The 14,513-nt window shown below is 38.8% G+C and overlaps 1 protein-coding gene across 1 annotated transcript in view; it reads right to left on the bottom strand.

Annotated features, from left to right (window-relative positions):
* LRRIQ3 (leucine rich repeats and IQ motif containing 3) overlaps positions 1-13,720 on the bottom strand; it is a 37,123-nt gene extending 23,403 nt beyond the window's left edge. The window contains exons 1-3 of the mRNA XM_056844757.1: positions 13,457-13,720; positions 10,695-11,018; positions 7,756-7,889 (exon numbers count right to left, since the gene is read on the bottom strand). Coding sequence (XP_056700735.1) covers positions 7,756-7,889; positions 10,695-11,018; positions 13,457-13,720 — 722 coding nt within the window. The remainder of the gene's footprint in view (positions 1-7,755; positions 7,890-10,694; positions 11,019-13,456) is intronic.
* Positions 13,721-14,513: the final 793 nt, after the last annotated feature.

Genomic DNA, 14,513 nt, shown 5'->3' with positions numbered 1-14,513 from the left:
TCTAGAACAAATTAAAGGTAAATCTTAAACATGACAGCAGAAAGATCGGTATAGATTTTGTAAAATTAAATAAAACATTGTGAAAGTGATAGTCTAAGTTCAAGGAAGCCTATACTTCTCATGAAGATAGTTTCAGATGGGTAGAAGTGGTGGTCTGCAGTAGAAGAGCAAGAGTCAAGGCCAGTAGCACCTTAAATATCAACATGATTGGACTGGTTTGAATCATTCTTCACACCCAAAGAATTGCCATTGGAGAACAGTTATCATCATTGTGAGACCTATCTTGTAGGGTCCCATAGGGGGCAATCCTATTTCCCACACTCTTCAATCTTTATGTAGGCCTTCAGGCCAAATCATTTGTAGTTTGGAGGTTACTTGGATAAATTATGGTCTGTACCATTGTATATAGTTTGCTGTGGATTTGGATCCTGCTGTGTAATTTTGCATCATTTAACATGTCATGTTAACATTTATGCTTTGTTTCAGTTCTGTTTTTTAAACTTCTGGTTATTTACTGAATGTCCCATTGTTTACTGAATGTCCTGTCTTGTTGATTGTATTGACTCACTCTGTGAAATCCACTTTGAGTCCCAGTGAGAAAAGTGGACTATAAATACCGTAAATAAATACCTTGAAAATCTTGCAGGTTTTTAAGGAGCTACTGGATTTGAATCTGACAATTCTCATGATAATTATTTAATACTCAAAGAATAAGAATATCATTTTTATAATGTAATATACAGCCCTTTTAAAAAGATACACTATTATCTACAGAGGGCTTCCTATTAACGTATTAATGAAATAGTTTTGAAAACACTATAGAGGCATACAATTTTAGCAAAATATGCTATATGCTATTAACAAACTGTAAATTACATAAGCACGAAAGACAAAACATATGTAAAGTATATACTTTGAACTGCTACTAGTTTAAGAGAGTACAATAGCTATGATTTGTTCAGATTTAAGAAGGCTTGTCTCCTGAAAATGATTAGGGCTTTGTAGCCTCTTCCTAACATTTTTGTTCTACAATAAGAAACCAATGTATAAAATTTCATAATGTACCGTATTTCATTTCATAAGGGTGTTTAAAATTATTCCATACAGTTCAAACTGTAGCAATCTTATATACAACATTTTTATGTTAACCAGTTAAATGAAGACGTTAATTGGGGGACATTTTAATTTAGAGATTAAAGATTCATTTTAATAATTTACCAAGTAAAAACAGTGATACAAAGACAAATGATTCCAAGTATGGAAAAGGATTCCAGAATATAGAGCTGCAGCTTTTACTTGTTAATCAGAGGGGCATTTTCATTTGTGATTAAACATTTATTTTAATATTTTACCAAGTAAAATATTAAAACTGAATCTCTATATTCTATCATTCTTTTCCATAATATTGTCGAAGGCTTTCACGGTCAGAGTTCATTGGTTCTTGTAGGTTATCCGGGCTGTGTAACCATGGCCTTGGTATTTTCTTTCCTGACGTTTCGCCAGCAGCTGTGGCAGGCATCTTCAGAGGAGCTGTGGCAGGCATCCTCTGAAGATGCCTGCCACAGCTGCTGGCAAAACGTCGGGAAAGAAAATACCAAGACCATGGTTACACAGCCCTGATAACCTACAAGAACCAATTTTTTCCATACTTAGAATCATTTGTCTTTGCATCACTGTCCTTTTAATAAATGTGGCATCTGTGATATCATTAATGAATGGACTTTTGAGGTCAAGAGAATTACTGTAGAACTGTGGATAAGAAATTGAGCTGCAAATCAGTTGCAAATTCCCAGTTTAAAATGTTGCGTCTAACACAAGCTCATTAATGGTTTTAGGTAAACCACAATCTTGTAGCCTCAGCCCCTTCATTCACATGTAAACAATAATACTGAGATTATAATACTCTAGGGTTCTTGTAAGGATTGGGATAATGTATGTGAGAAACTCTGAACACTCTAAAACACTACACAAAGTATCATTTTAAACTCATTTACTTCAGTGGGCTTAGAAGGGTATAACTCTGCTTCGAATTGCACTGTAAATTCTTACTTATTTGATACAGATTTAAAGAACTAGGAAGCGATGCTTGCACTTACTCTGATGGATGCCAAGGTGGACTACAAAATCCATTTTAAAATTATCCTTTTCAATCTCTATTTAACTTTAGCCCTATTCAAGGGCACAGGTGTGATAACAGCATTTTTTTTTTACATAGAAAAGCCTTTTCTTGAAAGGTTGCAATAATCTAACAGCTAAGCATCCTTTTGGCAGTCCTTTGTAGCCAAGGTTCACAGACAAAAATGTATCTGCCATTGCTTCATAAGGAAAAAGCTTCTTCTGAAAAATTACCATACTGTAAAAGTGTATTTTATGTATTTTAAGCATAGCGGGTTGCCTCCTGTGCCTACTTTCTGCCATTGCAAGAAGCCTTCTGCCAATGGGTAGAGGGGCTCAACTGATGGAAGTGGTAGGAAGAGCAATTGTGAGGGCTTCATCCTCTTCACGGAAGCTGACAGTTTTGTGTGGCTTTTAACCCATGCAAGTTCCCTGCTACCAGCATCACCTTTTTTGATACTCACAGGAAACTGCTGTGGAAACAGAAAAGTGTCTTCTGCTGGTGCTGCATAAGATCCAACTCAATTTTTATACATATACAAAAAAGGTCACTTTAATCTTATACACTTGGGCTGGTATATCTGCCTGTATTTGGTATATCATCACGCTATTCCTACAATATCACAATTTCTGAAAGAACTCAATGATTAGGACTGCATTCCTGAAAAGGGGGGTCGAAGCTCCATTAGGAGCCGGTATAACCCCACGCCGGCATAACTGCCACCTTATCATGGAATAAAGTAGAACCTATGCCAGTGAGGGGGCAAACTTGCTGGCCCATTGCCAGAGCAGCCACACCAGCAGGGAATTCCCAGAAGGGAAAGCCCGCGCCAGAGTGGGGGAACATTCCCGGGATGTTCCTAACCACTTTCACACTGGGAACACCTCCACCTAGTGTTTTTGTATACAGGGTGCTTCCCACCAGAATACCTTAGAGAACTGCAATGGGGCCATTTTCATTTTATTTTCATTTATACTGTGTTAAATTTATTTTCGGCAGCTGAGCTGCGCCGCTCTTGGCCGCCACGGATCTATCCCCACCTTCAGGAATGGGCTGCCTGTCTGTATTCCTATGAAACTTTTCAGTAGTGCTTAGGCTGTTTGTAGGTCCACAACATGGTGCTAAACTCCAGCACCATGTTTTTTTTAATTAGTTGAAAAAAGAAAAATTGTCTCTTCCCTAATGAAAACTTGACCTCTCAGCCAAAATATTTGTCACTCTTCATCAGAGAAATAGCTTGAAGTATTTTCACCTTTTTGTTAAATAGTAGCGTGTATCAAAACAAAGATGATAGTCAACATGAATTTGTTTTAAGCAACAAAGTATTATCACATAAGGAGCAAGACTATGTGGACTTCTAGTATGCTTTCAGTCTCTAAAGAAGGAACCTCAAGAATCAAGGGAAACCTTACAGCTATAGGATCTTGCTGATCATACACGTGTTTACATCCATCCCCTGCTTCTAACATAACAGCCCTCACTTCATTTGCAGTGCAGATGAGAATGCAGGAAAATGTCATTACAGTGCACAGTTTTACTGACGACTTCCTCGTTATTCACTTTCTTGAATTACCAAAAGCAATGCATTTAAACTGCTCAAAAGAGGTATATGCAGCTCCTGAGCCACTTGAACTGCCCCTGTCCTATGCAAATGACCAGTCAACCCAACGTGGTATGAGATCCACTGATCTAAAATGACAACCTTTCTATTACTACTCAGCACAAGATGCCGGAATGGACAGAGAACGTTTTGACAGATGTGGTTTGCTTGCTTGCTGAATGCTTCACAGACCACCATCTGTGTGCAAATAATACAAAGGCACGTCAGTGCTTTTCATCTTAGAAATTATGATGCTAAGCATGAATTTTACATCATTTGGTATGGGGTGCATTTCACCTAGTGCATGAATGCAGAATACCTTAGAGAATATACTTTTCTTCAGATATCACAGTGAAAAGACCAAAGCAAATTTTAATATCAGTAACAACATTTCAGTGAATCATTCTTTGCTCCTTGGCCTGTGAACTGATGTGCAGTTAACACAATAAAGTCCATTAGTGTTTTTTTATACAGGGTGCTTCCCACCATAAATACCAATGAAATCCAATGCACCAGTTTCTAGTAATGCTCTACAGCTGCTGTTGCATGTGTTACTGGACAGTGTTTAACTGTGTTACTGGAAATAGAAGCTTGGCATGTATGTTTTAACAAGTGGTGTAGAGCATCATGGTAAAACCATGGACAAAAGTGTCTTCAGGATTATTAAGTTAGGATTTTGCTGCTCTTCTCTGATCATGGTCATGAATAGTGTTAAAGGGATGCAAGTAGAGCCATACACATACAAAGTAGTGTGTAAACCAAGAACCGAGAACAAGCATGGTGTAGTGGGTGGTTTAAGAATGGCACACTATAATCTGGAGAACCAGGTTTGATCCCCCACTCCTCCACATGAAGCCTGCTGGGTGACCTTGGGCCAATCACAGTTTTCCCAGAACTCTCTCGGCCCACACGGAGGCAGGCAATGGCAAACCACCTCCAAAAATCTCTTACCTTGAAAACTCTACAGGGTCGACATAGGTCCGCTGTAACTTGACAGCACTTTCCACCACCAAACCAAGAAACAATAAGGTGACCAAGCCACTAAAAATTTTTTGAATATTATCTGAACAGGCATGTTAGCAGATATAATGTGTTGTACTGGAAAATAGCTCTTTAACTGGAGGACTCAGTTTTCCATCAAGTTTGGCCACCTTTTTCCATGTACACACAAGATTTGGCAAAATTCAACTATTTTGAAAACTGAATGCTCTTTACATTCTCAGTTCTTACACAAGTACATGGATATTGATTATCCACTCTACTCTGTCCATTCCGGTCATCTTTGGAGTCCTTGCTTTGGGTGTCCCTGCCATATTAGGCTAGATGAGTGATAACCTGAGAAAGAGCCCTATCGACAAAAGCACCAAAACTTTGGAACTCCCTCCCCAGGGAGATTCAACTGTCTCCCTCTACCATCTTCTGCCAGCAGATGAAGACTTTTTTGTTTTGTTTGGCGTACTCCTGTTATTACTGTTATTGGCCCTCCTCCCTAGTTTTGGTGTTATGTGTGTTTATATGTTTCTAAAAGGTAAAGGTCCCCTGTGAAAGCACTGGGTCATTCCTGACCCATGGGGTGACATCACATCCCGACGTTTCCAAGGCAGACTTTGTTTACGGGGTGGTTTGCCAGTGCCTTCCCCAGTCATCTTCCCTTTACCCCCAGCAAGCTGGGTACTTATTTTACCGACCTCGGAAGTATGGCTGAGTCAACCTTGAGCCGGCTACCTGAAACAGACTTCCGTTGGGATGGAACTCAGGTCGTGAGCAGAGCTTGGACTGCAGTACTGCAGCTTACCACTCTGCACCATGGCTTCTACTGAATTATTTTATATATACTTCCTTTAAAACCCTGTTTTAATGTTGAAATGTTTTGATGTTTGCCACCTTGGGTGGAAAGAAGGCATAGAAATGTCTCAAATAAAATAAATAAACAAATTATAGACTAATTATAAACCCTTTAACATAGTGCACTTAATGCTTCCTATAAACATGCCAGTGGTTCAGATCAAAACCTATTAATTTTTATTGAATAGAAAAGAAAGCAAGCTTGCATATTTAGAACCTGACTCCCATTACCTGTTCACTGTAGCCACAGTAGTGACATATAAGCCAGGTTTCAACTGTGGGAAATTCTGGAGTTGCCCTAGAAGTGGGCAGACTCAGCAGACCAAACCAAAAGTAATTTGTTTACCTATGGACTTCTCTTTCTGCCTCCACGGGAAGTTCAGAATTCTCAAATTGGAACCTGGTTTACACATGGCTACTTCCCACATGAGTCTGGTCTTGTTTACTGGTGATTTAAATTTCTTCCCCCCATCCACCGCAGATGCCAGCTCTCCCTCCCTCACACTCAAAAAAAAAATTTTTTTTTTAATGCATGCTGTTTTCAGGAAAAAAAACTTTAGGGATGTGAGATCATAAAACTGTGAAGCTTAACAGCATACTACTTGGAATTATTGCTAGTGCAATAAAGATACTTATCATTTAGTCTATATATACAGCATCTAAATTTAATTCAGCATGTATAATTATTTGTCAGACCATTTCCTTGGGATATTTTACATTTTTTTCTGAAATGATGTATTTGTAGTGGGCAATAATCTTTTAATTAAAATGCATTTTAGATTTCAGTTTGCAGCCATTTCAGACTTTCAGCAGTTGTACAACTAGATGTTGAGAGAGTATAATTTCAGGTAAGATTACACAAAACAAATGTAAAAATGAACAAGTGTGAATAAAGGCTGAGAGTAATTTTAGCTTATTTGCTTCAGATGTTAGAAAAAAACCCAAATCCTTATTTTGTAGTATTGTTTAGGGATTTTCAACAATATAGTTCTTAAATACTTTGCCATTTTTGCATGTAGTAGAAAAGCACTGGATGAATATGGCTCTGGATGACTACGTACTTATTTCCCATCTTTATGTACACTAACCGCGCATTCCTGAGCACAAGGGCCCACAGTGCGGCGTCCGGGCAGTGTACATTGGCGTTTGTGGACCCAACGCTGATGTGAAGTCCCAGATGCTGGTCACCGGCTGCTGCCGTGGCAGCACTGGGCCAGGCCGCAGACGGAGCCTTCCGCTGGTGTCCGTAAGCTGGCAAAGGCTGCAGCGGCATCCCAGGAGGCGTTCCCAGGGCGTCACTTCATCCTGGGAGGCATTCCTGGGGCATCACGGCGCCAGCCTGGGGCGGGGCTGCTGTTAGGCAGCCTCCTAAGCTGTTATGGCTTGGGAAGACCCCCCTTTTTTTGGCAGATATACCCCACCTTGGCGTATCTCCCGTGCAACCCTATGAGGGTTGCATGGATTTTTGGCACCGAGGCAGGGCTGCTGCATTGCCTCCTAAGCCTGGCACAGGCATTCCCCTAAGGAATGCATAGTAAAACATTTTTTGTAATAGACAACACTGTTTAGTGCTTTTCTTCCTCCCATTTACAAAAGATAAAAAGTATACAGTGTACAGACAAATTTTAAATGCTATAAGCCAACAACTGCTTGGAATGGCTTGTTGGGCCAAACACTGTCCCAACTTAATTGTCATAAATCATTTCCTTGCACCAGCATACCAATACTACTTGATGCTGCAGCAGGAACAATACTGCAAATTTTCAGGATGAGGGTAGTAGCAGAATATAATGGTATAACCCAGTACATGAGTACATTGGATACAATCCAAAACTATTAAAATCAATGTTTTGCCACAGATGTTCATGGAATGTGGATTTCACAAAGCATTGTTCCCAGAACACAGATATAGCATTTAATAAATGAAGGATTCAACGGATCAAGGAATCAGCAATGCTGCATTTCAGTTATCAACCATTCTGCTATAATTTTGCTGAGTAATTGTTCCTAACATAAAATTTTCAAAATTTAAACCAACAAACACAACAATGTCAAAACATTCATTTTCAGAAGACATGTCTTACTGCATCACAGAAATTTTATACGCATACTATAAGGAGTTTTATAAAGCAACTTAAACTGGGTACTCTCTTTTGCATGAAAATATTTCCCAATTAAGTGAAAATATACCTACCACAATCTTTTTCTCTGTAAATATCCTCTTACCCATTTCTGAATAATCAGGATTGGAGAATAAAGAGACAGAATGTGATTGATCTTGGAAATTATCTTTCTTACCATTTTCATTTCTTTCCGAAATGTAGTTTCCTACCAAAAATAAATACAAAAAAAAAAAAAAAAGAATGTTCTTTGAATGTGCAGTAAAGCAAATTGTGCATTTAAAGTATTTACGTTGGAAAGTAGTTCCAATGCTTGCTTTCCAGCTTTGACCAATATACAACAGAGTACCAAACTCCAAAGCCTGCTTGAACATCCCTTCCCTTCACCAACCAGTGAATTCTCCCAGAGGACAGAGGTGACCTTATGATCACACAGGCTCAAAATCCTCTCCCTCCTCATCTTGGGAGAAAATGGGTAAGTAAACCTTAAAGAAAAAGTTCCCCAGTCAGAATTTACTTTCTGATCAACTGTGATCAACTAGACAACTCCAACACATACTGCACCTACAAGGTGCTTAAGTCCAAGAAGATCAAAATGAGCAATTACTCTTCCTTGTGACTTCCTTGTCCTGCAGGATTCAAACTAGCCCTCCCGCATCTTGTTCAACAATAATAAGAAATTATTAGGAAAGAATGTGGCATGGTTTGGAATGAGATTGGATTATGGCTTTCAGCTCTTTTCTTCAGACTCCACTTTCAGGTGTTCTTTCCAGACTCAGAGTGCATTCCTGGGGGGAGGGGAGTCATTTGGAGGCAGTGTAACCCTGTGCCAGCACAAGTGCCCACTTATGACGATATAAGGGGCACTTACGCTGGTGCAGGGGGCGTTCCCAGGGGCAAAGCTGACTTTAGCCAGCTTCCTAACCCCTTCCAGCCCAGAAACACCCCTCGCTGCTGCTACGGGGCTACAACACCTTTTTTGGTGTTGCAGTCCTGCTGTTTTCAATGGGGACCTTTCCCCCATTTTTTGCTTTTTTTTCTCCGCGGCAGCCGGGAAGCCTCTGAGGAGACAGCATGGCCGCAGCGGATCCACGCCTCCCCTTAGGAATGGGCTGTCAGTGTACGGTAATGGTTAACAAAGTGATGTTATCTAGATTCCATTTCAAAATCATTAGATTTGGCAGGCCTTATATGAAGTAAGAACACCCAGTATAAATGGAATTTGGCTTCACTAGTAGTATGTTTACTATTTAAACATACCATGTTCCTAGCCAAATTGCTGCACCTTGACCTTAGTGGTCTCTGGGTCTATTTCACTTAAATTTTGTCAGATTTAGACCTACTTAACTGTTATTCATACCTCTAAATATTGATACTTACTTATTCTATATGGTCAGCAAAGAGCAGCCTCTTGGTGGTGCACTTTAAATAGTATGTATGAAAGGTAAAGGCATGCAGACAAGACTTCAATTAATGCTCCCCTCTTTGGAATATTCTTGTTCCAGAAATCTCAATATATATTAAATTTCAGATTTTAATATTATCTTAAAATATTGCAATCCCAATTTAACCTTAAGGAACATGGCGGTTTCAAATATCTAAATAAATAAATGTTAGTTCTAGCTCTATTAGCGTGGATTCTAGGGAATACGAACCATTTTTATCAGACAGAAACTTCAAAACATAATAAAACTTAGTGTATGTTTATTGAAATTGAGCTGAGAAATACATTTTGTCTAGGAGCCAAGATGAGTCAATATCCATCTTCTCACAGAAAATATTTAAACTTTTGTCTGCAAGACTACCCCATCTATTATAGAAATGTCAATCATTTCAAGTGCAGCAAAGTCATTTAGTTTTCTGTAGATGCTGATAGCTCCAGGATATTATAGTACTATTGTCACAGGACAATAAAAAGTAAAGTTTTTTGTAGTAAAATAACTATGGGTAACCTAACAGAATTATTTATAAGGAAATGAAAATGAATTTTCTTTTTTACTGCTTGTTATAATAATTTTCTGGTAAAGCCTAAACTAAAATCTATTTGTCTAATTTGCCACTAAACATAATGTTCAGTTTGATTTTGTAGATAGGTGCAATAGGCCAATTCACATTTTGTAATCAGGTATGAGTTCCAAAGCATGAAACATATGCAGTGGGCCAAATACCTGTATAAAAATTTCACTGAACTCTAAAGTCACAAAAGTGAGAGGGCAAGCGATCAAGCATTGAACTTTTCCCAATGCAGGCAGCATCAATTTAAGTACATTTCATATGCATACAAATTGGTTTCAAAGGACAAAATTATTATATTCATCATATATCACTGCACTAAAAAAAGAGCCAGATAAACAAAAACATGGATTGTAATCTCCATCTGTAACTCCAATGGTTAAACATTATTTAAACATTCTACACTTTATTGAAAGCATTCACTAATTGTGGGGGAGGGGTACAAAATAATGAAATTACAGGCCATATACATTAATGAATGGCACAACCCAGAGCACAAGGGGTTCCCATTCTATGAGAAGGATGACAACTTCTGAAAACAGCAGTTTCACCAAATGCAAGCAGTTTCTTTTTACAAAAGAGAGAACACACAAAGAAAGCGATCCTAATCAGATCTACTCAGAATCCTACTTGGGTCTATTCAATGGGGTTTGCACTGTAAACTCGGAATGCACAACTGTACTCTCATGTAGGGTTGCCAGCGTCCAGGTACTAGCTGGAGATCTGCTATTACAACTGATCTCCAGCCAACAGAGATCAGTTCACCTGGAGAAAATGGCTGCTTTGGCAATTGGACTCTATGACATTGAAGTCCTTCCCCTCCCCAAACCCTACCGTCAGGCTCTGCCCCAAAAAATCTCCAGGTATTTTCCAACCCAGAGCTGGCTACCCTACTCTCAAGATCAATGCTAATTGCTGCAGATTAGTATAATTTATATTTTAAAGCTCAATATTACTATAACGTTATGCCTAATAAAACTAGGTTTTTGAGTTTGCTTACCTTTCCAAAAGGAGGGCAAAAATCAACAAAAAATTTAAGGGTAAAAGGTTTGTATTTTTTAGGAAGTCGCCAGGATTCTACTATTTCCTCATCAGAAATGACATAGTAGTCCAATGCCTTGAGTGAAATGATGCTGTTAACTACAATGTGCCTATAGGCTATTTTCAAGCTTAGTGGAGTATTGAACAAGGTGAGGGCAATAAGATTAGGGCAGAAAGATAACGAATGCACATTTTCTAGGTTTGAAATTGTATTATCATGAAGATACAGAAGACTTAAGTTCTTCATGTTCCTCCAAAACACAGGGCCTGGAAGGTCTTGCATCTGAAATAGAATTGAGAACACAATTGAGCAGGAGAGTGGGGAGGAGAATGAAATAATCTGTTTTGTTAAAAATGCAATGTAATTAACCATTCAAATAGTTTAAACGCTAAATCTAGTCCATAACTGAAACAAATATTGCCCTTTTAACCGAAAAGGAGGAAAACCAATGTTGAACTGTGTGTTTTTTAATCACCCAGATCCCATGAGCCACCCATCAATTAAGGTCAGTTATAGAGGGCCTGCCCTGCCCTGTATAGCCCATGCTAACCTGATCTTGTCAGATCTCAGAAGCTAAGCAGGGTCAACCCTGGCAAGTATTTGGAAGGAGACCTCCAAGGAATACCAGGGTCGTGAAGCAGAAGTAGGCAATGGCAAACCACCTCTGAACATCTCTTGCCTTGAAATCTCCACCAAGGGTCCAATGTGACTTGACAGATAACAACAACAGAGGCTCTACATTGTGGGTCTCCACCTTCACATTCACCTTCTGAGACAGAGTGGTGGATACAGGAGACAGAACTTTCTATTGTAGCACCCAAACTTCAGAACTCTTTCCAAATATCATGTTTCTGGTGCCCCACTTAAAAAGCTTTCATTGCTAGGTAGATCCCACCCCCCTCAGGTTTGTGTGAATTCCCTTCACCATTTCCACCTTTGACAGTAAATCTATCTTCTTGCCTTTAAATTGTTTTACTGCTTCTATTAATCCTTTTCAGTATTTTAAATGGTATTGGTTGCTACTGGTTTGAATGTTGCTAGTCTTCATAAGCACTATGGCCACAATAAATAGTATATTTACTAAGCTACTCCTTAACACATTTAAGTATTCAAAAGGGGTTGCAGTCCTAGTAGCAAAAGGGAGGGATTTTTTTATTTTTTTTGTTTTTTTAGGATGACTGATTATAATGATTTGAAAAATCTGTCCTGAGTCAGGGAACTGTAGTGTATGAATTTCCACACTAGGAATTAGATCCAAATGCACTTTTTCACTGTCATTGGAACAAAACATTTATGCTCCCCCTCCCAATAAACATAGGCCATTTATGCATAGGAGGTTTTGCCTTGGATTTTCCACTCTCTAGATGCACATTTTCCCTATCCAAATTCTCAAAACTCTGCATGGGGACTTATTTTTGAGTTTTGAGAATGTGGATGGGGAAAATGTGTATCTAGAGAGTGGAAAATCCAAGGCAAAACCTGCCACGTATAAATGGTCATAGTATCCCACTTATCTCCTCAAAATGCCACTCTCGGGTGAAAACAGGGAACAAAGTAGTTAAATAAGGGTCTATAGCAGGAACAGGAAATTGGTTGGGGTTGTCTGTTCAGTTTTCTGAAGAGAGCAGATATGGGGAGATACCAGATAGCACTATATTTTTAAACCAGAAATGTTCTTATTCTAAGAACAAGTTCTTATTGTTTAAATTACAGCTACCGTGTCAAATAAAAATATCAAATTTTCAACAACAAAACAACTGAGAGGGAGCAAACTGGTGTGGTTGGTATATCTACTGGCCTTGTTCTGGCTTCTGAGCAGGAGATTCTGCATCTACTCGACTTCAAATGCATCCTTTCCTACATGATCCTACATGATCCTTTAAATCAAGTAATCCTAACCTAGCATCTTCACCAGCATCACTGTATAATTACAAGTTAGTGCAAACACTCAAGTCTTCTAAGAAAAGCACCTCTATGAAGTATAAAGCCTCGTATCCTACAGCCTGAACAGAGCTGAGCTCACTGAGTGGGACATTGGCATCTTCCCCACTTGCTGCAGCCCACTGAGCTCTCCAAACGCTGTTCCTCAGGATCAGGAGACCCTCCTGAATAGCACACAAGGCAAAGTGGGGGTCTGTAACAAGAAGGGAATAAGCAAAAATCTTTCCCTCTTCTATAGTCATGGAAGTATCCTTCCGCTATTAGAAATTGACATAGGATACAAGCCAAAATAACTTATAGTACAATCTCACTCATCTGTAAGGCCTTACAGACTTTCAGATCTTATTTAGCACCTCACGTCATGCTCTAACTCAGTTCAAGGGCCTAATTTCTGAGTAGCATTAGTATAAACTGGGATTTGAATTGTGAAATAGTCTTATCACCAAAAAAGGAACATCAAAGAATGAGATTCACACAGAAAAGTTGTGCCTTATTTTGGCTATAAAGACAACATCCTTGGTGTGGAATTCCACAGGCACTATGATACATTATAGCGATTTCATTTTTAGTTTCTCACTCAAGCATATGTGCTCCCCCACACCCACCTACACACAAATCCTGGTTCTGTTAGGAGAAAAAATATTAAATCATGGCAGTGCTTGCAGTTTAAAGAGCACAGGTTAAGCTCGCATTAGTGCTCTACAGACACAAATACATAAATCAGTTTATTTTACTGGCTCACTCTTCTACGTGTATCTTTTAAAGCTGCTGTTGCTCACCTGATTGCTATGGAGATCCAGCTTAATTAAACAAGTACAAGATTCAAGTGCGTCAATATTTGAAAGGAAATTACCAGACAAGATGCATATTTTAAGTGAAACACAGTACTGCAAGTATCCTACATCCTTTAAATACCGTGCACATAGCTGAACCATAACAATATTTTCCACATTCCTTAATATATGTTGATCAGCTGTTTGTCCACACTCAAGCAGCAGTTTTCTAGAAACAGAGATAAGGTATTTTGTGTATTTTTCCTCCATAGTTGTTTATCTCTTTTACAGTTTATCCACGAGAGATCTAAGGGGGGAAAGGGATTACACAGTAGGTTACATTTATTCAGCTTTCAAAAGAAAAACTTCAAATGCCCTGAGTAAATATCCAACTGCTTAATACAACACCCCACTTGCTCTATAAAAGACAATCTAACCACAAAAACGAAAAAGAAAAAAATCCTAACAGAACATTCAAAAACGTGTAAGCAGATGAAAAAAAAAATCAACAGTTGCATGTTATCAGGAGAATGGGCAGCCAAATCATAAGGGGGGGGGTAGTTTGATGTCGGCCCTTTCGTCCTGGGAACTCCCCTTTGAGCAGCGGCAGGGCTACACCACCTTTTTGGGTGGTGCAGCCTTGCTGTCTTCAATGGGGCATTTCCCCCTTTTTTCGTCCACAGCGTATCTGTCCCCCTTCAGGATTGTGCTCTTAGAGTTTTGTATTTTAATGACCATATTTTCTAATTATTGCTACCATAAAACCTAATCCTAACATCTCATAATTTTCTTAATTTTATTAGAGATATGACAAAAGTGTTGCAAATAAATTAATATAAGGCTAGATCTGGCTGTCATCACTACAACAAAAACTAACCACGAACCCCAGCCTAACCTCTCCCCTATTTCTGATCATTCCATTATTGCTTTAAAAAATCTCCATTTAATTGAATACTGGAACCTGTATAGAAAGCAACTAGTTAAGAACCTGTATAGAAAGCAACTAGTTAAGAAATAAACTTATCTCCTATCACTGAATGGTATAAAGTTAACATATAAAAAA

The sequence above is a fragment of the Euleptes europaea genome, chromosome 2, assembly GCF_029931775.1.
Source record: "Euleptes europaea isolate rEulEur1 chromosome 2, rEulEur1.hap1, whole genome shotgun sequence".
In the NCBI taxonomy this organism is placed as follows: Eukaryota; Metazoa; Chordata; class Lepidosauria; order Squamata; family Sphaerodactylidae; genus Euleptes; species Euleptes europaea.
The sequence above is the reverse complement of the archived record's forward strand: the minus strand, read 5'-3'. Positions and strand labels throughout refer to the sequence as shown.